Source organism: Podarcis vaucheri (genome assembly GCF_965113315.1).
Source record: "Podarcis vaucheri genome assembly, chromosome: 7".
In the NCBI taxonomy this organism is placed as follows: domain Eukaryota; kingdom Metazoa; phylum Chordata; class Lepidosauria; order Squamata; family Lacertidae; genus Podarcis; species Podarcis vaucheri.
The window spans coordinates 8,478,945-8,504,241 of NC_138765.1; the positions used below are offsets into that span (position 1 = coordinate 8,478,945).

Sequence of the window (25,297 nt, forward strand, 5' to 3'; positions counted from 1 at the left end):
TTCGCAGGGAGTTTAGACAGTGTCGACTGTTTAATGAAGTTAGAGAAATTGTTGGCTCGCATTTTCCACTGGCATTTCCTTTTCCAATATGGGGAGGTGGGGCACGTTGAGAGGGGTGCTAAAAAGTTATAACGTAACTAGAGAATTCAAAAGATATTTTGGTTAAATATAGTGTAAATATAGTTAAATTTATATTTGGTTAAATATAGTTTTGCTTGGAAAGTAAAATGAGTGGAAACTGCATAGAGATCATTAAAAATGATTGCCAAGTACTTGCAGTTATATTATATTTTATCATTATTTATTATTTAGCATTCCCTGACAACTTCAGAAGTTAGAATTAAAATTATTTGGGTTTTTTCAAAAGCAGTTTATGTGCTTCTTCATCGAATGTCAAGGTAAATGTTGTCCAATCACAAAAATAATAGCAGATTTGAATTCCTCACACCCAAAAGCATAATATCCCCCTCACTGAAGAAACGTGCAAAAATTAAGTTTCACTGTGTTTTCATTCTTTATCTCCTCTCTGTTTCTTACTGTCTATCAATGGTGTACTCTTCTGACAGAGGGGTACTTTGCACATGCCCCAAGGCACCCTGTCCTTGGGCTGAGTTTAAAAAAAACCAAGCTGCTCCTCTCAGAAGGGAAAACTGCACTCTGTACATGCTTAGGAACGCTTTGTCCTTCGGCTCCTAAAAACCCCGCAGCTACAACCTCCCAATAAAAAGCAAGTCTACAGTGAGAGATTAGGGTAACCGTCACTATTTCCAGGACCTCTTCTCGTTGTGAGACTTTGTGGGTGAGCTGAGAGTTTGTTTGGACCCCGGAGAGGAAGAGTGTGTCAGAAAGAGAAAGAATTGATAGCGATTTTTATATATTCGCAACTTTGTATTCATGTAACAATTTTTATATGCAACTGTTTCTTTATGCAATTATTTTGTCCTACGTTGCGTGTCGTTGCTTCAGTTTCCCATACACCACTTAGGGATAGATTTCACATATTAAGAGGTACAGTTGTAACTTGGTTCTCAAATCTCTTGGTACTTGGACATTTTGGCTCCCCCACAACCTGGAAGCGTTCCGGTTTTTGAACCTTTTTCAGAAGCCGAACGTCCCGACGCGGCTTCCGCGTGAGTGCAGGAGGCTCCTGCAGCCAATCAGAAGCCGCACCTTGGTTTTTGAACGGTTTTGGGGATGGAATGGACTCCCAGAACAGATTAAGTTCAAGAACCAAGGTTCCACTGTATAGGAATTAAATCATCCATCCATCCATTGATGGGGGGGGGGATTGGTTTGGCTTTTGCTTGCCCAACTCCCCATGGGACTCTTGAGTCCATGATCGGTCAGACAAGAATGGAGGGAGGCAGGATCCAGTGGAAAGCAAGGCAGATATTTATTTTTCTGTTGCAACAGAGTTCCCTCCCCTCCTAACAAGGAGGGAGAGACCCTGAACAAAAGTGTGCAGGAACCGTTAAAGACTTTTGACATTGCCCAACCCCCCTTAGCCAGAGACCACCCCAAAATCATCATACATACATTATAGGAGGCGGTCTACAGCGGAAATCCTGTGAAATATACTCAGAGTCGCAAAGTGATTTGATGCTCTTTATTCAGCTCATAGTGGTGAGGAGGAATGAATGAAAGTCCCTCACAGTATCTGCTTTATATACATTATTTACACAATGGGCTGCACATGATTGGCTAATTCCGGAATTCTACTGTAAGCCAATCAGGTTGTGGATTCACTTCTATCTGGAGCCGGATTGGGTGGTTCCTGCCAACCAATCATACTGCTGCATTGTTCTAGGACCAATCAGACTGATGCATTCTGAATCCTATTGTTCTAGGACCAATCAGACTGCTGCAGTTTGGATCCTATTCAACTCAGTACATAACATCCTGCCTGCCAGGATACCTGATAATGGTCGCTGATTGCCTTACCTGGGCAGCCTAGCTATTCTTTTGTGATGGTTAATACTTTAGCTCCTGAATCCAGGTCACAGGCCCACCTTATTCCTACACAAATATGCCCTGAAAACAGGATTTGTAAGCGAAAAGGCAATGGGAAGGCTTTCCCCATTTGCCTCCCTTACTGCAGAGAAATATTTTAGGTCATTGGGAGAGTCAAAATGGCTTCAGGATTGCTCTCCTGTACTATTTCAAACGCACGGTTTATATATTTAGATGTGTGTGTACAGTTATACAGTGGTACCTCGGGTTACATACGCTTCAGGTTACATACCCTTCAGGTTACAGACTCTGCTAACCCAGAAATATTACCTCGGGTTAAGAACTTTGCTTCAGGATGAGAACAGAAATTGTGCTTCGGCGGCAGTGGGAGGCCCCATTAGCTAAAGTGGTGCTTCAGGTTAAGAACAGTTTCAGGTTAAGAACAGACCTCCAGAATGAATTAAGTTCTTAACCTGAGGTACCGCTGTACCTCTGGTTACAGATGCTTCAGGTTGTATTTTTTCGGGTTATGGACGCGCCGAATCCTGGAAGTACTGGAATGGGTTCCTTCCAGGTTTTGCCGTCACGCATGCGCAGAAGCGCTAAATTGTGCTTTGCGCATGCGCAGAAGCGCCAAATCACAACCTGTGCGCGCGCACACACAGCGCTGCGAGTTGCAAACGTGCTTCCCACACAGATCACATTCTCAACCCGAGCGTCCGCTGTATTTATGAATATTGCTTCTATGTGACTTTAGAATTCTTAGAACACCGTCAAATAACCAACCAAATTTTTGTCCCATTTTGGGAGGGAAAGAGAGCGCCACGTGCTCAGAGGAACTCAGAACTGAAGCCCCGGTAGGGAAAAAAAAAAAGACCTTTCATAATGGTCAGGGACTACAATTCCCAGACACCCCCTCTCCGCAGAACGCCAGGCTCTGCGAGGAAAGGGCTGCGGCCAATGAGAGAAGACTACACTTCCCAGGATCCTTTGCGGCAGCGATTAGCGGGAGGGGAGAGGGGCGGAGCGATAGGCTTGGCGCTCGACGCATGCGCGGCGACCAACCCGGAAGTCAGAGGACCTGCTGGTGTAAGGAAGGCACTTGAGGTTGTCTACCTGGCCAGGTGTGTTGCGGGGAAGGGGTGGGAGGGGCAGGAAGCGGGGAGGGCCAGGAATGGGGCGGTGGGGAAAGAGGGAAATATATTTTGGGGTGGGGAGTAGAAATAGGGTTGCCACATTTTTCTTACCAGTGCTGCGCCTCTGCTTTTTATTTATGTTATTTTATTTTAAAGAAAGCTGCCAGACACGCAGAGTTGAGCAGCTGAGGCTTTTCCTGGCAGGGTGACACGGAGGAAATGTTGCCCTGCTCCCACGTGGTGTGTGGCAGGTTGCTGGTGTCTAAGGCACAGGAGCAGGTGGAGCTGAAAGGAGAGGAAAGGTGGCAACCCACCTGAGGGGTGGAGAGGGAGCCAGCCCCCAGTTCATGCGGGGCATGCCTAAGCTGTTTCAATGTTGTGGTCGTTGTTTAAGCAGGGGGCTTTTCTCTGTGTGGGTCGGGGTGGGGCTTCTGCAGTGGGGGGTTGACTTTTGATGGGAGAAAGGAATAGGGAAAGGGGAGGAGAGCTGCGAGCTCTGGACAAGGAGGTAGAAAAGAGACAGAGGGAACGTGTTATCAGTTTTTCCACTGGTTGTAAATCAAACACGAAGGCACACTGCGCAGGTGTTTCTCTTGGGTACAATCTTACGCTTCGATGCTAAGGAAACGGCCGGGCCCAGTTGGGAACAGACGCAACTGAAGTCTCAGAACCCAGCTTCTGGAGGAGATCAGTTCTGATCTCAACTAGATTATATGCCAGGAGTGAGCAGGGTCCAATCTGCCACACTTGGGGAAAAAGGTACCATGGAATTGCAGAGTTGGGAGGGGCCCTGGGGGTCATCTAGCCCAACCCCCTGCAATGCAAGGAATCTTTTTGCCCAACGTGGGGCTTGAACCCGCAGCCCTCAGGTTGAGAGCCACGGGCTCTAGTGACTGAGAGCCATCATGTTGCCAATCCAGTAACAAGAAAGGTGTGTGGAAGAAATGGTTGCCGTAGCTAATCCACACGGAGACAAGAGAAATATGTGACGGCGGCGGTGGAATACCACCCTAAACCAAAAACTAGTTGCCCTTGCCTAAGATGGAAACAAAATCCCAGCCCCTCATCCACTCTACTTAATCCATCTTCTCCCCTTCCAGAGTTTAGGACAATATCAGGAATTTTGTCTTTTGAACCTTCTTTAGTGGCTTTGGGCTTCCCTTCTGCCTGTGATGTGTTGTGAGCGCTGGGCTTTATTTGTTTCCCTCCCCTGTATTTGTTTATTTGTTGCATTTCTGTATCACTTCCTTTTCCAGGGAATTCAAGATGGCTTGCATGGTTCGCACCCCTCCTGTTTAATCCCCATAACAACAACCCTGTGAGGCAGTTTAGGCCCGGGGGGGGCAGTGACTGGCAGAGAGAAGCAGGGACAGGGTCTCCCCAAGTGAGAATCACATGGCTATTTGAGGATCCGAACCACCCTGGCGCGCTCAGAAAGAGTTGTCAGACTCTCTGCTGCTTCATTGCGAAAGATGATTGGCACCTCGGAACAGAGCGCCTTGAAAATACTTAAAAAGGCACACTTGTGAGTCAGGTTGTCTGACAATGCCCGGGAGCGTTCAATTCTGCGGCCCGTGCAGTTATCATCTTCTCTTGCGCAACTGCAGCAGTTTTGCAGCATCTAAAGTTTTCCCTGCTCCCTCCCTCTCTCTTTCTGCGTTGGCGAGCTACACAGGTTAATTACATGGTTGCGGATGAAGCGCTTGACAGCTAGATTTAATTTCAAGCATTGCGCTTGGCGAGGAGCCAGAAGCAGAGCACTGCCTTGTGCATGGACGGGAAATGCTTAACCTTTGGCGTTTGTGAAGCTTTGAGCCTTTCTTGGAGCTGAGCCTCCTGCCGTCCCTCCTTTTGCAAAATGTTGGCCGCAGACCAGCAGATCATAGAATCATAGAATCATAGAGTTGGAAGAGACCACAAGGGCCATCGAGTCCAACCCCCTGCCAAGCAGGAAACACCATCAGAGCACTCCTGACATATGGTTGTCAAGCCTCTGCTTAAAGACCTCCAAAGAAGGAGACTCCACCACACTCCTTGGCAGCAAATTCCACTGTCGAACAGCTCTTACTGTCAGGAAGTTCTTCCTAATGTTTAGGTGGAATCTTCTTTCTTGTAGTTTGGATCCATTGCTCCGTGTCCGCTTCTCTGGAGCAGCAGAAAACAACCTTTCTCCCTCCTCTATGTGACATCCTTTTATAGATGGCCTTGCTGCTGTTGAGAGCTGTGGTTGCAATCCCATACTCACTTTGTTCCAGGTAGAAATGTATAAACTGAATTGTAAGCGTGTGAACTGGGATGTCTCCAGTTTCACTCTTACCTTGGCTATGAATATCCCAGGTAATTTTAGAGTAACTTTCCCTGTTAGATGGGGATGATGGGCATTGTAATTCAAAACATCCGAACTACACCTGGACTAATTACAGATAGGTAGCCGTGTTGGTCTGCCATAGTCAAAATAAAAAATTCCTTCCAGTAGCACCTTAAAGACCAACTAAGTTAGTTCTTGGTATGAGCTTTCGTGTGCATGCACACTTCTTCAGATACACTGAAACAGAAGTTGCCAGATCCTTCTATATAGAGAGAAGGTGGGGAGGGGTATTACTCAGAAGGGTGGTGGGAATGGGAGATTGGCAGATAGCTGAGATGAGCCTGTTGACGACTCTTAACGACTGCAATAGGTCTTACAGGAAAAGGCAAGGGGTGAGAAGGTGAGAAATGGCTTAGTCATGTATAATGAAGATCTGGCAACTTCTGTTTCAGTGTATCTGAAGAAGTGTGCATGCACACGAAAGCTCATACCAAGAACTAACTTAGTTGGTCTTTAAGGTGCTACTGGAAGGAATTTTTTATTTTACACCTGGACTAAGTTGGCAAAAGCTTCCTCAAGGTAGGCTGCTGTTTTTGCCATAATGTGATAAGAGCAGGCTATCTTACATGGCTGTTCCAAAGATTATTCCAGTGATATATATCTTTTCAATCAACACGTTAGAAAAATGCATGGCAGTGTTTTTGTGCGTTCCACATCCCTGTTTCCTTCTCCAACCGAAACCGACACAGTTCTAAGAAAGGAACAACAACAAAAAATTGCTCTCCCAATACGTCATTGATCTTTGGAACTCACTGCCACAGGGATTTGGTGGGGGCGAAAGCATGTTGGCTAAAAAGATGAGACACATTGGGAAACCATACTGAAATAGCTCTTGCAAAATCTTCATGTAGACAGAAAAATACCAAGTTAGTGAGATGTTATACTTTGGCAACCGTATTGAGAAGGGTTCAATAGGAGACGGTAGCAAAGCTTTCAGGAAGGTAAAGGTAAAGGGACCCCTGACAGTTAAGTCCTGTTGCAAACAACTCTGGGGTTGCAGCAGTCATCTCGCTTTACTGGCCGAAGGAGCTGACGTTTGTCCGCAGACAGTTTTTCCGGGTCTTGTGGTCAGCATGACTAAGCCGCTTCTGGCAAAACCAGAGCAGCGCACAGAAACGCCATTTACCTTCCCGCAAGAGTGGTACCTATTTATCTACTTGCACTTTGACACACTTTCGAACTGCTAGGTTGGCAGGAACAGGGACTGAGCAACGGGAGCTCACCCCGTCGCAGGGATTCGAACCGCCGACCTTCTGATCAGCAAGCCCTAGGCTCTGTGGTTTAGACCACAGCGCCACCCGCGTCCCAGTTCAGGGAGGTAGGTGGCCCCTATTCAGTACTGTTATTGTTGAACTGAATACACTCCACCAAGAAATAGCTGAGGGCATTTTAAGAGCATCTGTTGTAGTTAGGTTTGTATCTCAGCTACAAACAGGTCAGTCATCATCTGACTAGGACCTTGGGGACCAGAATTCAAATCCTCACTCAGCCACGAAGTTCACTGGGTGACTTGGGCCAGTCACTGCCTCTCAGGCTAAGCGTACCTCACAGGATTGTTGTGAGGTTAAATAAAATGAGCAACAGTAATAGCAATCTTTATCACCTGCCCTTCACCAGCAGGTCCCAGGGCCGGAAACGCATTATTTAAAACAGTTAAAGCAAATTATATTCACAGGAATAAGTTGAGAATCCTGTATGCCATCTTTTGAAAAGGAGCAATATAAATGTAATAAGAAAAATAAAACCCCACCCCCCACTTTTATGCAAAAAGGATTTGTGCTTTTGGGGTGATTACCTAGGGCAGGGGGTCCATTTAACTGTTAAAAATTCAGCAGATGGAACCGAAGGAAGTGTCCAGGAATAAAGGATTTTTGTGTGGAGTCGTAATCGCTTGTCATCTGAAACAATACAAGGTATTGGGGTTTTTTGCTGTTGCTGAATCCAAAACAGCCACCAAGCCTTGGATCTCATACGTAATACAGCCACTAGAATCTGACATCAAGAATCACAAAACAGAGAAACCAGTAGGAGAACACTTCAATCTCCCAGGACATTCTATACAAGATCTCAAAGTAGCTGTTTTACTACAAAGGAATTTCAGAAATAGACTGGAAAGAGAAGCTGCTGAATTGCAACTCATTATCAAACTCAAAACCATGGAGAGACCTGGTCTGAACAGAGACATTGGATTCTTATCTCATTATACATGACTAAGCCATTTTTCACCTTCTCACCCCTTGCCTTTTCCTGTAAGACCTATTGCAGCTGTTAAGAGTCGTCAACAGGCTCATCTCAGCTACCTGCCAATCTCCCATTCCCACCACCCTTCTGAGTAATACCCCTCCCCACCTTCTCACTATATAGAAGGATCTGGCAACTTCTGTTTCAGTGTATCTGAAGAAGTGTGCATGCACACGAAAGCTCATACCAAGAACTAACTTAGTTGGTCTTTAAGGTGCTACTGGAAGGAATTTTTTTATTTTGACTAGAATCTTGAAAGCTAAAACACAAAAAAAGTTCAGGCACTGGGATATTTCTTTAATGGTTGCCTTAACCTTGTGGAGGGTTGTGTGTTTTCAAATGGGCATGAGAGCTAGAAACTTGTGCCCTTCTTCCTCCAAGAAGCTGGCAGAACCTGTTCTTTTCAGTTTAATATCCAGTATCCAAAACAGGACCGTATTTATTGCGTCGGTTTGGGGAGCTGGGAGATGCAATAGGGGCTTGCTCCGTCTACGCCGTGCACGGACCTGGTATTGTAGTACCTCTGAGCGACAGTGTGGCACAGTGGTTAGAGTATCAGACTGCGGCCTCGTTAGCCAGGGTTCAAATCCCCCACTTGGGTGTGAAGCTCACTGAGAGAGACTTTGTCACTGTATCTCTCAGCTTAGCCCATCTCACAGGGTTGTGGGGATTAAACGAGGAAGGGGGGGGGAACCATGGATCTCCTTGGGTAGAATTTGGGATTTAAATGCAATAAGTAAATAACCCAGCGATGGGTGTGTGTGAGAGAGACAACCCCCTCTATATTAGCGCTGGAATCATGGCCACATAGCTGCCTGTCCACTGTGTCCAAAGTCAGTGGCAGACCTCAGGGTCCTAAATTTCTGTGACACCAAAGTTCAGTGCCTCCTCTCGCCTAATAATAATAATAATTCATTATTTATACCCCGCCCATCTGGCTGGGCTTCCCCAGCCACTCTGGGCGGCTTCCAACCAAATATTGTTGCTGTTTAGTCGTGTCCGACTCTTCGTGACCCCCTGGACCAGAGCACGCCAGGCACTCCTGTCTTCCACCGCCTCCCGCAGTTTGGTCAAACTCATGCTGGTAGCTTCCAGCACACTGTCCAGCCATCTCGTCCTCTGTCGTCCCCTTCTCCTTGTGCTCTCCATCTTTCCCAACATCAGGGTCTTTTCCAGGGAGTCTTCTCTTCTCATGAGGTGGCCAAAGTCTTGGAGCCTCAGCTTCAGGATCTGTCCTTCCAGTGAGCACTCAAGGCTGATTTCCTTCAGAATGGGGAGGTTTGATCTTCTTGCAGTCCATGGGACTCTCAAGAGTCTCCTCCAGCATCAGAATTCAAAAGCACCAATTCTTCGGCAATCAGCCTTCTTGATGGTCCAGCTCTCACTTCCATACATCACTACTGGGAAAACCAGAGCTTTGACTATACGGACCTTTGTTGGCAAGGTGATGTCTCTGCTTTTTAAGATGCTGTCTAGGTTTGTCATTGCTTGCAATAAATAAACAAGTTGAGGGGCTCAGGCTTGCTGTGAAAGCTCTCAGGACGCCAGGGAGGCTTTGTTTTGTCACCGCTGAGAAACTCTGTATGTTCTCAGGGGCACTCTTCCTGCTGTTGTTTCACAGCCCCTTGCCAAACCTGGAATTTAAAAGAAAACATGAGAACATTTTTTCAGTTACAATGGCAAGGAGGAGAACACCCTCAGTACCACAGGGAGGCTAGGCTGGCCTCAACCAGAGCCAGGGCTTTTCCGCAGGGCCTGCAAGACAGAGTTCTTCCGCCTGGCCTTTGCCCAAGGCACAGCCTGACCCCCTCCTTCGGTAATCCTCACAGAACTCTAGCCCAATGGTTGACATGAATTTGACTCTTGATTTTAGAATGAATTGATTTTAGAATGTATTTCAACTAAGTGATTATGCTTTTATGTAATCTGTGTTACTTTTATTGCTGTTAGCCGCTCTGAGCCCGGCTTCAGCTGGGGAGGACGGGATATAAATAAAATTTTATTATTATTATTATTATTATTATTATTATTATTATTATTAGGTTGGTGGCCATCGGTGCCTCTTGTGGGTGTGAGTTCCATAGGTCAACGATGTGTTGAACTATGGAGACTTACAAGCGGCTGTTTCAGCAGAGCGTTCCCCACCAGCTCCGCCTCTGCGTGCCAGAAGTTCTTCTGAGATCTAGCTCTGCCAGGGCCCCGATCCTTTTACTGAAATAAGGGAGGGGAGCAAGCGCTTGCGGAGTCTACAAAGGGAACAATGTCCTTCCAGGAAAAGGACCCGATGTATCTGGCATGGGTGGGAGCCCGGCACCGACAACACCACCCACGCAAGGTGTCAACTTGCCCGGGCAAGCGCCCAGGGGATAGTTCTGCACCTGTTGCACCACAGCAACACAGCTCTTTGCAAAGAAGAGAGGGGGAAAAGTCATGCATTTGGGGGGAAAGGGGGGCGGGGAGGCCTCGCCAGTCCAAGAGTCTCTTTCCGGGATCTCAGATCAAGAATCCATCTGCACCCCAAGAGGGGGGGGGGGAGGCAACAACCGCACACCATCTCCCAGGGTTCTTACCTGTTACTCCCAGGTGGGAGCCTGGGTTGGGAGGAGTGTTCTCCCTGCTGTTGAAAAAACAACAACACAAGCCCAATGGTTGCCATTAATTTGATTTTGAATTGATTTTAAAATGAATTTATTTTAGAATGGTGTCTTACTTTTATTGTTGTTAGCCGCTCTGAGCCCAGCTTTGGCTGGGGAGGGCGGGATATAAATAATTATTATTATTATTATTATTATTTTCTTTTAAATGTGGAGTTTAGCAATGGGCCTGAGTATATGCAAAGTTTCCCACCAGCGACAATTCCCCTCCCTGACATCCAGAGAGCTTTGGGCCCCAGAACTTATTTATTTATCCTGGATTTGCATTCTTTCCGATGGTTCGGTCAGGCTTGGGAATGATTCTATGATTCCTTGGCGTTCCCTCCTTATTCTTCCTCCTGCTTTGCATTCTGCACTTTCTAGACGGTCCCTTGCAGGGAGTGGGGATTTAAAAAACACACACACACGCAAAACAAGAAGCCTGGGTAGGCTGAGACTCTGCTGTCATCCATATATGGGCATGCCCCAAACGCGGCCCTCCGATTGGCTGCCGGGCGCCATGCATATGCCTGTCAACAAATGGCTGAGCCCCGCGGATGGTGCGCGGAGGGAGGGGGGGCAGGAGGGAGAGTTGCAATCTGATGGATTAAAGGTCCCTATTGTATTGCAAGGGGGGGCATGTAGGGGCCGGTGGAATGGGCCTGCTGGCCCTTTAAGGGAGCAGTAACACACACACACAGAGCAAAAGGGGGGGGGGAGCTTTGATTGCTTGCAAAATCCCAATATCTCTCCCTGCTTTTCTTTTTTACAAACTGATCCTCCCCCCTTTGCTAAGCAGTGTTTGCAAAAAAAGGGGGGGGGTTAAGAAAAAGCGGAAGGAAAAACATCCTTTGCAACCTGTGGATCTGTTTTGTTTTATTTCATGCTGGTTTTTCCAGGCCCCAAAGCAGGGATGTAGGTTTCAGCGGAGGCCTCCTCCAGATCACACCCACTCCTCCCACCCCAGGCTTGGAAGTAACAGGTAAGAACCCTGGGATATAGTGTGCGGTTGTTGCCTTCCCCCACCCCCTCTCTTGGGGTGCAGATGGATTCTTGATCTGAGATCCTGGAAAGGGACTCTTGGCCTGGCGAGGCCTCCCCGCCCCCCTCCCCCCCCCAAATGCATGACTTTCCCCCCTCTCTTCTTTGCAAAGAGCTGTGTTGCGGGTTCCAGCCTTGGCGTTGGGGTGCAAGGGGTGCAGAACTACCCCCTGGGCGCTTGCCCGGGCGAGTTGACACCTTGCGTGGGTGGTGTTGTGGATGCCGGGCTCCCACCCATCCCAAAGGTCCTTTTCCTGGAAGGACATTGTTCCCTTTGTAGGCTCCGCAAGCGCCTGCTCCCCTCCCTTATTTTAGTAAAAGGATCGGGGCCCTAGCAGAGCTAGATCTCAGAAGCCACGGGGGGGGGGAGAAGGGGGACGGCCCCCAAGTTTGTCTTCATGGCCCGAGTCAGTGCAGGAGGTGGAGGGTGGGTGTGAAGACTCCCCAGGGGTTTTATGCATGGGTGGGTGGCAAGGAAAGTGGGTGGCACCCCTCAAACCTGTTGACTCTGGTGGGCTTCCTCTTGTGAACCCCTCAAAGACGGCACACGCCACCAAGAGGGCAGTGGGGAGAGGCAGACATAGAACATAACCTCCGTTTGCCACATTTGCCTTAAGAAAAGGGGGTTCAGTCTGCTGTTTCGGCTATAAGCGAGGCAGCACCCTTGCGCTTCAGAAGTAGAAGCCAGCTTTGGGCAGATTGCCAGATTGGGGACTCTGGGCAGGTGGGACGGCAAGTTGATCGGTGGTTGGGGGCCACCTTGGAAGTGTGTGTCTGTGTATACCTGTCCGTAGTTATTTCACATGACTCCATTCATTCAGTGCTGAAGGTTGGATGCAATTGTTGCAAGCGGTGTTAGAAATTCAGGTGCATAAACTAATCGCCAAATGGTACCTTAAACCTAGGTTACAGGAGTCACAACAGAATGTCGGGGCACCATTCCCTCCCTCACCAATGGGGTTTGCTGTTGTTGTTGTTGTTCATTTCATTCATCTGTTTCTCTGTCTGTCTATCTATCTATCTATCTATCTCTATCAATATCTATCTATCTATCTATCTATCTATCTATCTATATATCATCTATCTATCTATCTATCTATCATCTATCTATCTATCTATCTATCTATATCTATCGCAAAGCAGTTTCCAAACATTAAAACATCATATAAAACAACCTAGAACAAAACAAATTCAAGCTTCAAGGAAAATATTTCAGATCCTTCTCTAAGTGACATTTTGCTTCCCCCATACAGTCATACCTCGGTCATACCAGGTTGAGCGTTTTCAGGTTGCGTCCTGTGGCGACCCGGAAGTACCGGAAAGGGTTACTTCCGGGTTGCGCCGCTCGCGCATGCGCAGATGCTCAAAATGACGTTATGCGCAGAAGCGGCAAATTGCGACCCGTGCAGACGCGGGTTGCGTTCTGTTCAGGTTGCGAACGGGGCTCCGGAATGGATCCCGTTCGCCACCAGAGGTACCGTACAGTGGTACCTCGAGTTAAGTACTTAATTCGTTCCGGAGGTCCGTTCTTAACCTGAAACTGTTCTTAACCTGAAGCACCACTTTAGCTAATGGGGCCTCCTGCTGCTGCCGTGTCACCCGAGCACGATTTCTGTTCTTATCCTGAAGCAGAGTTCTTAACCTGAAGCACTATTTCTGGCTTAGTGGAGTGTGTAACCTGAAGCGTATGTAACCTGAAGGGTATGTAACCCGAGGTACCACTGAATTTATTTTCCTACTTAATTTATATAGCTGCCCCATAGCAGAAGAGCTGTGGGAAGCCAGTGTGGTGTATTGGTTAGAGTGTCAGGCTAAGACCTGGGAGATCAGGGTTCAAATCTCCACTCAGGAAGCTTGCTGGGTGACCTTGGAGTCAGTCACAGCCTCTTAGCCTACCTCACAGGGTCGTCATGGGGTTTAATTGAGGGGTGTGTGTGGAACCATGTACCCCTTGGAGAACAGTCTGGGATGTAAATGCAATAAATAGCTTCTTCTGCTTACCTGCTCAAGAAAGCTGGAGGGGCCAGCCAGACGGAGATGTTTGTTGCCAGCCTGGCATCCAGAGATCTCCATGTGGGTGCAGTTGGACCGTGTCCATTGCAAAACACGCCTGGCGCTCGCCTAATTTCTAGCACTGATGTCGTTTGGGCTTTGCGCATAATTCACTCTCCCCTCTGAAGCCTGTTTTGCAAGGGGTCAAACTGTAGCTACGGGAGATATCCCCAAACAGGAAAGTCTCTCACACAACTGGCCAGTGCTCTTTTTCCCCATGTGGGGGAAACAAAATCCATTTAAGAAGTTGGTTATTAACAGTGCGCCTTAGCCAATGATGTGTCCTATATTAGTAACACAACATTGTTGTTGTTGTTTAGTTGTTTAGTTGTGTCCGACTCTTCGTGACCCCCTGGATCAGAGCACGCCAGGCACTCCAGTCTTCCACTGCCTCCCGCAGTTTGGTCAAACTCATGCTGGTAGCTTCGAGAACACTGCCCCACCATCTTGTATTGTGGCGTCCCCTTCTCCTTGTGCCCTCCATCTTTCCCAACATCAGGGTCTTTTCCAGGGAGTCTTCGCTTCCCGTGAGGTGGCCAAAGTCTTGGAGCCTCAGCTTCACGATCTGTCTTTCCAGTGAGCACTCAGGGCTGATTTCCCTAAGAATGGATAGGTTTGATTTCTTGCAGTCCATGGGACTCTCAAGAGTCTCTTCCAGGGTTGTAGTGAGGATTAAATGCGGAGATGGAGAACTTCATACTCCGCCTTGAGCTCCATGGAGCGAATCAGGTGGGTGATAAATGCAACGAGTAAGCAAATAATATAGGGACACAGGTGGCGCTGTGGGTTAAACCACAGAGCCTAGGGCTTGCCGATCAGAAGGTCGGCGGTTCGAATCCCCGCGACGGGGTGAGCTCCTATTGCTCGGTCCCTGCTCCTGCCCACCTAGCAGTTCGAAAGCCCGTCAAAGTGCAAGTAGATAATTAGGTACCGCTCCGGCGGGAAGGTAAACGGCATTTTCATGCGCTGCTCTGGTTCGCCAGAAGCGGCTTAGTCATGCTGGCCACATGAGCTGGAATCTGTATGCTGGCTCCCTCGGCCTGTAAAGCGAGATGAGCGCCGCAACTCCAGAGTCGTCCGTGACTGGACCTAATGCTCAGGGGTCCCTTTACCTTTAAGCAAATAATAATCAAGCGACAAGTCGATGCCTAGTGCAAAAGCAATGTTAGAACAACTTGAGAGTTGCGATTTTTTTTAAGCTTCTGCCAGTAAAATATGCATGCTAAATGATATCGCTTTATAAGGTAGGGATAAGGAACCTATCAGGGGCCTGATGTGGCCCTCCACGCCTCTCTGAACTCTCCCCAGGCAGCATTCCTCAGCGCCTTGCTCTGCACCCCAAGTGTTTCTTCCTCTGCTAGAAACTTGCTCTTGAACTCCGACCGTTCCTCCGGCTTGCAAGTGGGGGATGATGATGGAGAGGGGTGTGGGAGCACCTGCAGAAACTACCTAGCTTTAAGGTAAAGGGACCCCTGACCATTAGGTTCAGTCACAGATGACTCTGGGGTTGCGGCGCTCATCTCGCTTTACAGTCCGAGGGAGCTGGCGTACAGCTTCTGGGTCATGTGGCCAGCATGACTAAGCCGCTTCTGGCAAACCAAAGCAGCGCACGGAAACACTGTTTACCTTCCTCCTGGAGTGGTACCTCTTTATCTACTTGCACTTTGACGTGCTTTTGAACTGCTAGGTTGGAAGGAGCAGGGACCGAGCAACGGGAGCTCACCCCGTCGCGGGGATTCGAACCGCCGACCTTCTGATCGGCAAGCCCTAGGCTCTGTGGTTTGACCCACAGTGCCGCACCCTCGGAAGGCCACCCTCGGGTGCTGCCCTCGGGTGGGAAAAGGTGCCCTTTGCCCTGGATGGTGGGGCAGTGGAAAAGGCTCTGGTGCCAGCTGACTTCTGCAGATTATCTGCATAGGAGTGCTTTTGGTGGGAGGGCATCCAATGTCCCTGGCGATGGGGGACCCTGGTTCATGGAATGTGGGTGGGTGGGGGAAATCCTCTGCAAAAACTCTGGAGATGTCTTGCATCTGCTTGCTTTCCCCGATATGTCCATTTTCTGTGTGCACATAAAATTTTTTTGTGTGGGGAAACATTCAGCCGTGAGACGCCTCCCCCACAAAAAAATCCTGCAATCCGGAATGGTCCAGCTACTTTGAGAAGTAGAATTTTGTTAGTCATGTGCAGCTGGGGATATGTCCCACAAGCTTGGCCTTACAGGGACCTAAGACTCTAGGCCAGGCTTCCTCAACCTTGGGCCTCCTGATGCTTTTTTGGCCTATAACTCCCATGATCCCTAGCTAGCAGGACCAGTGGTCAGGGATGCTGGGAATTGTAGTCTCAAAACATCTGGAGGGCCGAGGTTGAGGAAGAAGAAGAGTTTGGATTTCATATCCCGCTTTATCACTACCCTAGGGAGTCTCAAAGCGGCTAACATTCTCCTTTCCCTTCCTCCTCAACAACAAACACTCTGTGAGGTGAGTGGGGCTGAGAGACTTCAGAGAAGTGTGACTGGCCCAAGGTCACCCAGCAACTGCATGTGGAGGAGCGGGGAATCGAACCCGGTTCCCCAGATTACGAGACTACCGCTCTTATTAGCATCCTGCTCCGGTGCAATTTTGCCTGCCTGTTTTCTCCTCTGGAGTCGCTGTTACTCAGGTTTGGCCGGTGCCACCAAAAAGCTTAGGAGGAAGGGAAATGTGATAGGTGGTCTTGGAGGAACCTGCAGGCTTTGAGCTGACAGGCCCCTCCTAGTCTCAAAGTGCCTCTAGGGACTGCGGAGATCACTGCCCACCTGGCTCTCCTGGGCAGTGCTGACTGAGGCTGGCAGGAGTTCTCATCCAAAACATACAGAGGGCACCAGGTTGGGGGGGAACATCTCACATGGATAAACATCATTGCTTTTGACCTCAGTGGCCATTGCACCCATCCCCGTCCTCATGTCAGACCTATTTGCATGAGCAGCAACCACCTCCGTGTGTCAAAAGCTCAGAAGCAAAAGGGATTGAGGGTTAAAGTGCATAGGCTGGTCGGTGTATTGATATACAGTGGTACCTCTGGTTAAGCACTTAATTCCTTCCGGAGGTCCATACTTCACCTGAAACTGTTCTTAACCTGAAGCACCACTTTAGCTAATGGGGTCTCCTGCTGCCGCCGCGCCACCTGAGCACGATTTCTGTTCTCATCCTGAAGCAAAGTTCTTAACCTGAAGCACTATTTTTGGGTTAGCGGAGTCTGTAACCTGAAGCATATGTAACCCAAGGTACCACTGTATTGTCCAAAACCAGTTTGAAGTCCATACAGTCATATCTTGGGATAAATACGCTTCAGGATAAGTATTTTCGGGTTGCGCTCCGCGGCAACCTAGAAGTAACGGAGCGCGTTACTTCTAGGTTTCGCGGCTCGCGCATGCGCAGATGGTCAAAATGATGTCATGCGTGGAAGCGGCGACCCACGACCCACAGACGCGTCTTATGTTCTGTTCAGGATGTGAACGGGGCTCCGGAATGGATCCCGTTCTCATCCCGAGGTACTATTGTATTGCGGTAACGGTTTCATAGCTTTCGACCTGTCAATATATCACGAATCAGGATGTGTGTTAGAGCTGGGCGATATATTGTCCCAAACCGGTTTCAAGCCCATATCATGACACTGGTTTCATAACTTTTGACCTGGCATTGTATTGCGAATCGTGATGTGTTTGTGTGTGCGTTGCAAAAATCACAATGTGGGGAAAGCCGTGAAGCCAGGCAAGGCCTCTCCATAGCTTATTACAGTGGTACCTCCGGTGTGGGCGGGATCCATTCCGGAAGTCTGGCTGGATCCCGAGGTTTTCGCAACCGGAAGGTCGCTTCTGTGCATGTGCGCACATCAAAACCTGGTAAAATACTTCCAGGTTTGCTGCGCATGCATTCCGAAGTTTACGTAACCAGAGGGTTATGTAACCGGAGACATTGTGATATATATCACGATGTTTAGCTGGTGATATATTGTGATGTTGAAAACAAGTTATCGCTCAGCCCTAAAGGTGGACAGAACAGAGACGGGCAACAGCCATTGCAGCTGCTGCAGAATCATTCCTGATATTTGCAGGTTGGTTTCCTTGTCCTGTGGTTACCATCCTCCAGATGTTTTGGACTAGAGTTCCCATCACCCCAGGCCATTGGCCCTGGGACACATCTGGAGATATCTGCCCCTATGCTAGTCTGGCACCACTCTTCTCTTCCCGAAAAAAGCACTTGCAAATTGGCAAAGGAGTGGATCCACTTTGAATTTGGTTTCTCCCTTCTCTCATTTATTGCTCTCCTTCAGTTAACTGGGTGAAGAGGAGCAAAAATGTACAGGGAAAGGACCCCCGACCATTAAGTCCAGTCATGGACAATTCTGGGGTTGCAGCGCTCATCTCGCTTTACTGGCAGAGGGAGCCGGCGTACAGCTTCCGGGTCATGTGGCCAGCAGGACTAAGCCACTTCTTGCGAACCAGAGCAGCGCACGGAAACGCTGTTTACCTTCCCGCCAGACCGGTACCTATTTATCTACTTGTACTTTGATGTGCTTCTGAACTGCTAGGTTGGCAGGAGCAGGGACCGAGCAACGGGAGCTCACCCCGTCGCGGGGATTCGAACCGCCAACCTTCTGATCGGCAAGCTCTGTAGTTTAGACCGCAGCGCCACCCGCTTTAATTAAGATGGGGGGGGGGAGGGAAAAGAAGACACTGTACTGCACTCTGCACAAACCTTTGTACTTTCCTCTGTGCAAATGAATCTGTCGCTCCTGACTCTCTGGGCAAGGGGATGATTGTGAGCTTTAATACGGGAACCCAGAGGCCTTTAATCCTGTTTCATGCCTCTGATCATTCCGGTGTTGGGAGGTGGCCCCAACCCACACGAGGTGGGTGGCCAGGGTGAGCTTGCTTTGCGGGCCTCCCTTTAAAGCTCTGGCAAGGTTTCAAAGAAAGAAGGAAATAACTAATACGAGAGCCAGTGTGGTGTAGTGGTTAAGAGCGGTAGACTCCTAATCTGGGGAACCGGGTTCGCTTCCCTGCTCCTCCACATGCAGCTGCTGGGTGACCTTGGGCCAGTTCTTTCCTTGGTTTGTTCTTTAATTTTTTGGATAGTAAAGGTAAAGGGACCCCTGACCATTAGGTCCAGTCATGGCCGACTCTGGGGTTGCGGCACTCATCTTGCTCCATTGGCCGAGGGAGCTGGCTAAGCTGCTTCTGGCAAACTAGAGCAGCGCACGGAAACACCGTTTACCTTCCCGCTGGAGCGGTACCTATTTATCTACTTGCACTTGGCAGGAGTAGGGACTGAGCAACGGGAGCTCACCCCGTCGCGGGGATTCGAACCGCCGACCCTCTGATCGGCAAGTCCTAGGCTCTGTGGTTTAACCTACAGCGCCACCCGCGGCCCTAATTTTTTGGATAGGCTATCTTAATTCAGCATAAACGATAATTTTTTGGACCCAGTTTTTTGGGTCCAGCCCACTGCTTTCTCAAAGCATTTGTGCGAGGAACCCCGGAGGCTTATATTGGGAATTGCAACGCTTGTTTTCCGACGCGACTGTGAGCTCTGAGCTCAGCTCAGGAAAAGTGGGGTACAAATGCAAAGCGAAAATTAAAAATCCCCCGCCAAAGAAGGCAGGCGGTAACAGGGGGCAACTTCCCTGAAACACTGTACTTCTGTCCTTGCCCCTGCTGTCGATCCTCTCTGCCCCATAGCTCCCGCCCAGACAGCTGCCCCTTCAGCTGCCTCCCCAGCCAGCCAGCCAGCCCCATCTGTGCCGCAGCGGCTGCCTCTGTCCTGCCCTTTACGACACTGTAATAGGATCCGTAATCTCGTCAAGCCTCCCTTCTTCCCTTGTAAGCCTGGAGTAAATTATGCAGCAGGAGGCCACGCAGAACCTGAGCTGGCCAGCCAGAGAGCAGGCTCTCAGGGGTGGGTGGGGAACAGCCTGCGTCGCCCACAGCTGGTCAGACTGTGGGGTGGGGAAGCAGGTGAGGAAGCCAGGGACAAAGGTGTGCATGGGGTGAGGGACTCAGGTATAATAATAATAATAATAATAATAATAATAATAATAATAATAATAATAATTATTATTATTATTATTATTATTATTATTATTATTTATACCCTGCCCATCTGGCTGAGTTTCCCCAGCCACTCTGGGCGGCTCCCAATCAAATGTTAAAAACAGCACAGTGGAAGCTCAGGTTAAGTATTTAATTCGTTCCGGAGGTCCGTACTTAACCTGAAACTGTTCTTAACCTGAAGCACTACTTTAGCTAATGGGGCCTCCTGCTGCTGCTGTGCCGCCGGAGCATGATTTCTGTTCTCATCCTGAAGCAAAGTTCTTAACCTGAAGCACTATTTCTGGGTTAGCGGAGTCTGTAACCTGAAGCGTATGTAACCTGACGTAACACTGTACAGCATTAAATATTAAAAACTTCAGATGTCTTTTAAAGATAGGATAGCTGCTTATTTCCTTCACATCTGAACGGAGGGTGTTCCACAGGGTGGGCACCACCACTAAGAAGGCCCTCTGTCTGGTTCCCTGTAACCTCACTTCTCGCAATGAGGGAACCACCAGAAGGCCCTCGGCGCTGGACCTCGGTGTCCGGGTAGAACGATGGGGGTGGAGACGCTCCTTCAGGTATACTGGACCGAGGCCGTTTAGGGCTTTAAAGGTCAGCACCAACACTTTGAATTGGGCTCAGAAATGTACTGGGAGCCAATGCAGATCTCTCAGGACCAGTGTTATGTGGTCTCGGCAACCGTTCCCAGTCACCAGTCTAGCTGCTGCATTCTGGATTAATTGCAGTTTCCAGGTCACCTTCAAAGGTAGCCCCACGTAGAGCGCATTGCAGTAGTCCAAGCGGGAGATAACTAGAGCAGGTAGTTGCTGGTGTATGAACGCAGTGGGTGGAGGGGCTCTGAGAGAGCGATTCAGGCCTCCGACGCCTTTCCCCACCCCAAACGCGTCTGCCAGTTTGTCGCCTTTCTTTGCTCCAATCATGAGATCCAGAGACCTGAAGCCAAAGCATTGATTTTCAATTTGCCGGGGTTGAGGGAATGGCCCCCGTATGTATGGGCCCCGCAGAACGGGGCCTTTTCCGCAGTGGCTCCCCACTTGTGGGATGCTCACGTGGTAGCTTCATTAGGCACCAGTCGAAAAGGTTCTTCTTCAACCAGGCCTTTGGCTGGTTGAGATCCTATGCCCTTTTAAAATGTGTTGTGGAAGGGGGGTGGTATTTGTATTTCGTACGCTGTGTTTTTCATATTGCAGTTTTGTGTCACGAACCGCCCCAAGATCTACGGGTATAGGGCGGTATGCAAATATGATAAATAACAAAATAATAATATTAATAATAATAACCTTTGAGAAATCACCATTTCTGGTGCCACACCCCGTTCTGTGATGGATCTAGGTAGCTAGCTAGCTAGCTAGATATACTATGGGTCTGAAATATGATGTGTGGTTAAAATAACAGTAGAATAATAATAGAATTGGAGAGTTGGGACCTGAGGATCATTTAGTCTAACCCCCTGCAAGGCAGGCATATTCAGCTATCTCACACAGGGATTGAACCTGCAACCTTGGCATTATCAGCTCCACGCTCTAACCAACTGAGCTATCCAGGCATGGTGTATTCTTATTACGCTGTCCCACAATTTGGTACTAGGTAAGAAACAATACAGCGGTCTGTTGTGTGGCTCCTGACCTACTGCTAACGGTTGGCCTTTTGCTTTCACAAAACGAGGGCTAGAAACCTGATGGTGGCTTAATTCCTCTCCCGCCTGCCGGAAAGCTGAATTCTGCGTCCCTCGCGACATCCTTGCGCAGAAAGAAAGCACGCGCCTGTTGCGATTGCAAGCCGGCTGATGTCTCTTCTTTTCCTCTTCCCGCAGGCACCTCGGAGGCCCCACGAGCTGCGCATCCATGAGCTAGGGGAAAGGAAGGGCTGCCTTCCCCCCCTGCCCCCTTGCCATGAGACAGTGATGGATCAGAACACCTTCTCCCACATCCAGCTATGGTGCCCGCGGCCTTTCGGCACCTACTCCCAGAACAAGCAGTGCCCTGGAGGCCAGGTGAAGAAGACCTTTGGGGACTTTGCCTGCAAAGCCAAGGAAGAAGAAGAAGGAGGCGGCGAAGCCTGCTCCGAAAACACGCCCCCTGCCCCGCCGCCTCCGCCCCCGCCGCCCCCCACGGTTTCCCCCAGCCCCAGCCAGGTGGAGGAGGGCCGGGTGCTCTTGGACACGTGGTACGTGATCAAGCCGGGAAACACCAAGGAGAAGATTGCCTTCTTTGTGGCCCATCAGTGCAGCAGCGGCAGCCGAGCCAGCGCCATGAAGGTCAAGGGCAACTGGGGGAGTGACAGCTCCAAGGCCAAGCGGCGGCGGAGGTCCCACGACCCCGGCAAGAGCAAGGCCTGTCCGGTCAAGGCGAAGGATGCGGGCAGCAGCAGCAAAGAAGCGGAGGATGTGTGCCTTTGCCCGGAGTCCCACGCCGAGCCGGCGGGCGGAGACTCCACCGACCTGCTCTCGGTGGCGGAGATGGTGGCCTTGGTGGAGCAGCGCACCGCCCTGGCGTTGCAGAACTACCCCAGGCCGAGCGTGCCGGCCGCGCCGCCGTCCCCCATGGTCTTTGTGTCGGCGGAGCAGGAGGGCGAGGAGAAGAGGGCGCCTTCTCCGGGCGGCGGCTCGGACTGCAGCCGGGTGGCGGAGGCGGTGGCCCACTTTGAGTCGCAGCAGCGGGAGAGGAGCATCCTGCGCCCCAACGGCCTGTGCCGGGAGTCTCCCGAATGCGTGGCCAACTCCCAGCACAGCCCCGGCGAGGTGCGCATCGCCTTCCGCATCTCCAGCAGCCGCGACCCGCGCTCGCCCACCGAGGGCGGCCAGGGCGCCCGCCCCAACTGCATGTTCATGAGCTGCGGCGGGTCGCCCACGGGCAGCGCCGCCCGCGCTAAGGACAAGATCACATGCGACCTCTACCAGCTCATCAGCCCCTCGCGGGACACACTCCCCAACAATGTGGACTTCCTGTTGGCCAACGCCTCCCCGAAAGGGGCCGACGGGGTCGCCAGCGAGCCCCCGGACGTGGAGATGACTTGCCGGGAGAGCCCCGGCGGCTCCGGCAAGCTGGATGCCATCGCGGAGGGCGGCCGGGGCAGCGGAGAGAAGGTGGGAGGCCCCGCCGCCTCGGTGGCTCGCGACTGCGTCTCCGGCTTCCACGTCGACGTGGTGGTCACCGGCGTGGTGGACCAGTGCGTCTTCTTCGGCAAGGACAGCACCAAGAATATGAAGGAGGAGACGGTCTGCCTGACGGTGGGCTCGCCCACGCAAGAGGGGCTGTGCTCGGCGTGCGACGACCCGCCGCCAGGCCAGCTCTTCTTCCTGCACGCCCAGGTGCCTCGGCAGGAGGACGGCCGGGACGTGGACGGCGCTTTTCTGGACCCTGCCGGCGGTGGTGAGGGCGGCCTGGAGAGAGCCGACGGGCCCGGCCTGGAGCCGACGTCCGCGGACACCTCGCTCTGCCGCCTCTACCGCCACGTCTCACACGACTTCCTCGAGATCCGTTTCAAGATCCAGCGTCTGCTGGAGCCCCGGCAGTACATGCTGCTCCTCCCGGACCATATCATGGTGAAGATCTTCAGCTACCTGCCGACGCAGTCGCTGGCCGCCTTAAAGTGCTCCTGCCACTACTTCAAGTACATCATCGAGACGTTTGGCGTGCAGGCCACGGACTCGCGCTGGACCCGGGACCCCCTGTACCGCGACGACCCCTGCAAGCAGTGCAAGAAGCACTATGAGAAAGGGGACGTCTCCCTCTGCCGCTGGCACCCCAAGCCCTACCATCACGACCTGCCTTACGGACGCTCCTACTGGATGTGCTGCCGGCGGACGGACAAGGACACGCCGGGCTGCCGGGTGGGACTGCACGACAACAACTGGGTGCAGCCTTGCGACATGCTGAGGGAGAGGGCGGCCCGGAGGGAGGACGGGAGGTGAGGGGCAGAGCCCGGCGGGGACTGGGGGCGAGGCGCGGCGAAGAAGAAGGAGCGCCTCCCCCTCTTCTCCGCTCTCCTCGGGTGTGCAAGAGGGTGTGGTGTGATTGTGTTTTACAGGATTTTTGTTGTGTTGAGGGTTTTTTTTTTTCCAAAAAAAAATTTGCATTTGGTTGCGTTTCCCCATTTGGGTTTGATTTCTTGCCTGCCCCCAGTTACAGAAGGGGGGGGGGGAGCCAAAAAGCCAACGTATGGGAAAGTAGAAACTAAAATCTACGTCTAAGGAGGCACAGGGCCCCTAGAAATGAAAAGGGAAATCGTGGGTGGCGGGAATTAAAACGAGCACCTGTCTTCTCTTCCAGCCATTGCAGCTCATCTCCAGGTTTAAGGGAGGGGAAGGGTTAACCTGCAGACCTCCAGGCATCGTCTAACTCCAACTCCCATCATGCTCTCTGGAGGGCAGCAAATTTCTGGTCACTGGTGTAGGGAGATGATGTGAAAGATCCTCAAGTTGCCTCTGTTCCTGCCCCAGCCCCATTTTTGAAAAATAGGATATTTCCTGAGCTTCCAGACTTCCATTTGGGGATATTTGCTCTCCTGACGTCACGTCGCTGGTGGTACCCATGCAAGGCTCGCAGAACCATTTGTGTCCATCCTTGTGTCAATCGAGGATGCAGCCTCACGGCTGACCGTAGGAACCAGAGGCAAAGCGTGCTGCGGTTTCCTGGTGGCATGCCTGCACTGTCCTTTTTAAAAAACCAGCTACTCAAACCCTTTAGGGCAGCAGAGGGATTTCCTCTGTGCCCTTGCAAGAACTCACTCCTAGGGAGGGTATTCTGAGGCAACCCAGAGAGCGAAACCGGTCCGGTTTCCCCCATTGCCACGGGAAAACTGTGCTTGTTTCTTTAAAGCATGCTTCCCCAACCTAGTACCTCCCGGACATTTTGGACTACAACTCCCATCAGCCGCTGCTGTAGTCCAAAAACAGCTGGAGGGGACCCCTATTGGAGGAAGACTGCTTTTAAGACACAGCTGTTTCCTTACAATGAATAAACCTTGATTTCCCAAGTTGCAAATCTTGGCTTTGCTTCCTTCTTCCTCCACACCCTGAATCTCGGCCCTTTGCTCCTCAAGTCCAGGCACAGGCAAACTTCAGCCCTCCAGATGTTTTGGACTACAATTCCCATCATCCCTGACCACTGGTCCTGTTAGGTAGGGATCATGGGAGTTGTAGGCGAAAGCATCTGGAGGGCCAAAGTTTGCCTATGCCTGCTTAAGTCCATGTTAAGAGCAAATAGGATCCTGCTTCCTTGTTTTGAGGGTCATTTAGACCAGTGTTTCCTGACGATCTTGGGTTTTTGGACTACAACTCCCATCATCCCTAGCCAGCAGGACCCAGTGGTCAAGGGTGATGGGAACTGTAGTTCCAAAACAGGTTGGAGACCCAAGCTGTTTTGGGAAACATTGATTTAGACCTCTTGACTTTGCCCGCGGTTCTCTCCCTCTTTCCTGCCGAACCTCCTACAGCCGAACCACCTCTCCTGGGTCTGCCTGTGCCCTCTGCAAACCTGTCGCCTCGCAAGGGGAACCTTGCGCCCCTGCTCCGTTAGAGAGAGACCCTCCTTTAGCCCCAAATCCCTGCCATTTTGAAACCCTCTGGGATCGCATGCAACCCTTCCAAATCCCACAAATCAGACCCCCATTCTGCTACCTGGCTGCTCGCTCTGTTTGCAGGGGACCTCGGGGCTGGTGGATAGAACAGCCACAAAATAATCCTGAGTCCTTTTTACGAGTTGGAGAGGAACGGCGCTGAAATCGCATCGTTCTAGGAAGAAGGCAAAGGGAGTCTCTGCCAGAAAACCCTCTGCAGCCG

General features: G+C 50.6%; 1 protein-coding gene across 4 annotated transcripts; it reads left to right on the forward strand.

Moving 5' to 3' along the window:
* The first annotated feature begins 2,958 nt into the window (after positions 1-2,958).
* On the forward strand, positions 2,959-23,606 carry FBXO46 (F-box protein 46). 4 transcript variants are annotated; one of them, XR_014221719.1, is made up of 3 exons: positions 2,959-3,074; positions 11,228-11,310; positions 19,141-19,438. XR_014221719.1 is itself a non-coding variant. In XM_082231097.1 (3 exons), the coding sequence occupies exon 3, from the start codon at positions 21,419-21,421 to the stop codon at positions 23,426-23,428; it is 2,010 nt and encodes a 669-aa protein (XP_082087223.1). In that variant the 5' UTR covers positions 2,959-3,074; positions 11,228-11,310; positions 21,329-21,418; the 3' UTR covers positions 23,429-23,606. The 4 variants fall into 4 exon arrangements, 3 of the variants coding, with proteins under 3 accessions (XP_082087223.1, XP_082087225.1, XP_082087224.1); XM_082231097.1 differs by lacking the exon at positions 19,141-19,438 and adding an exon at positions 21,329-23,606; XM_082231099.1 differs by lacking the exon at positions 19,141-19,438 and adding an exon at positions 21,329-23,606 and having other exon boundaries at positions 2,965-3,074; positions 11,228-11,303.
* Positions 23,607-25,297: the final 1,691 nt, after the last annotated feature.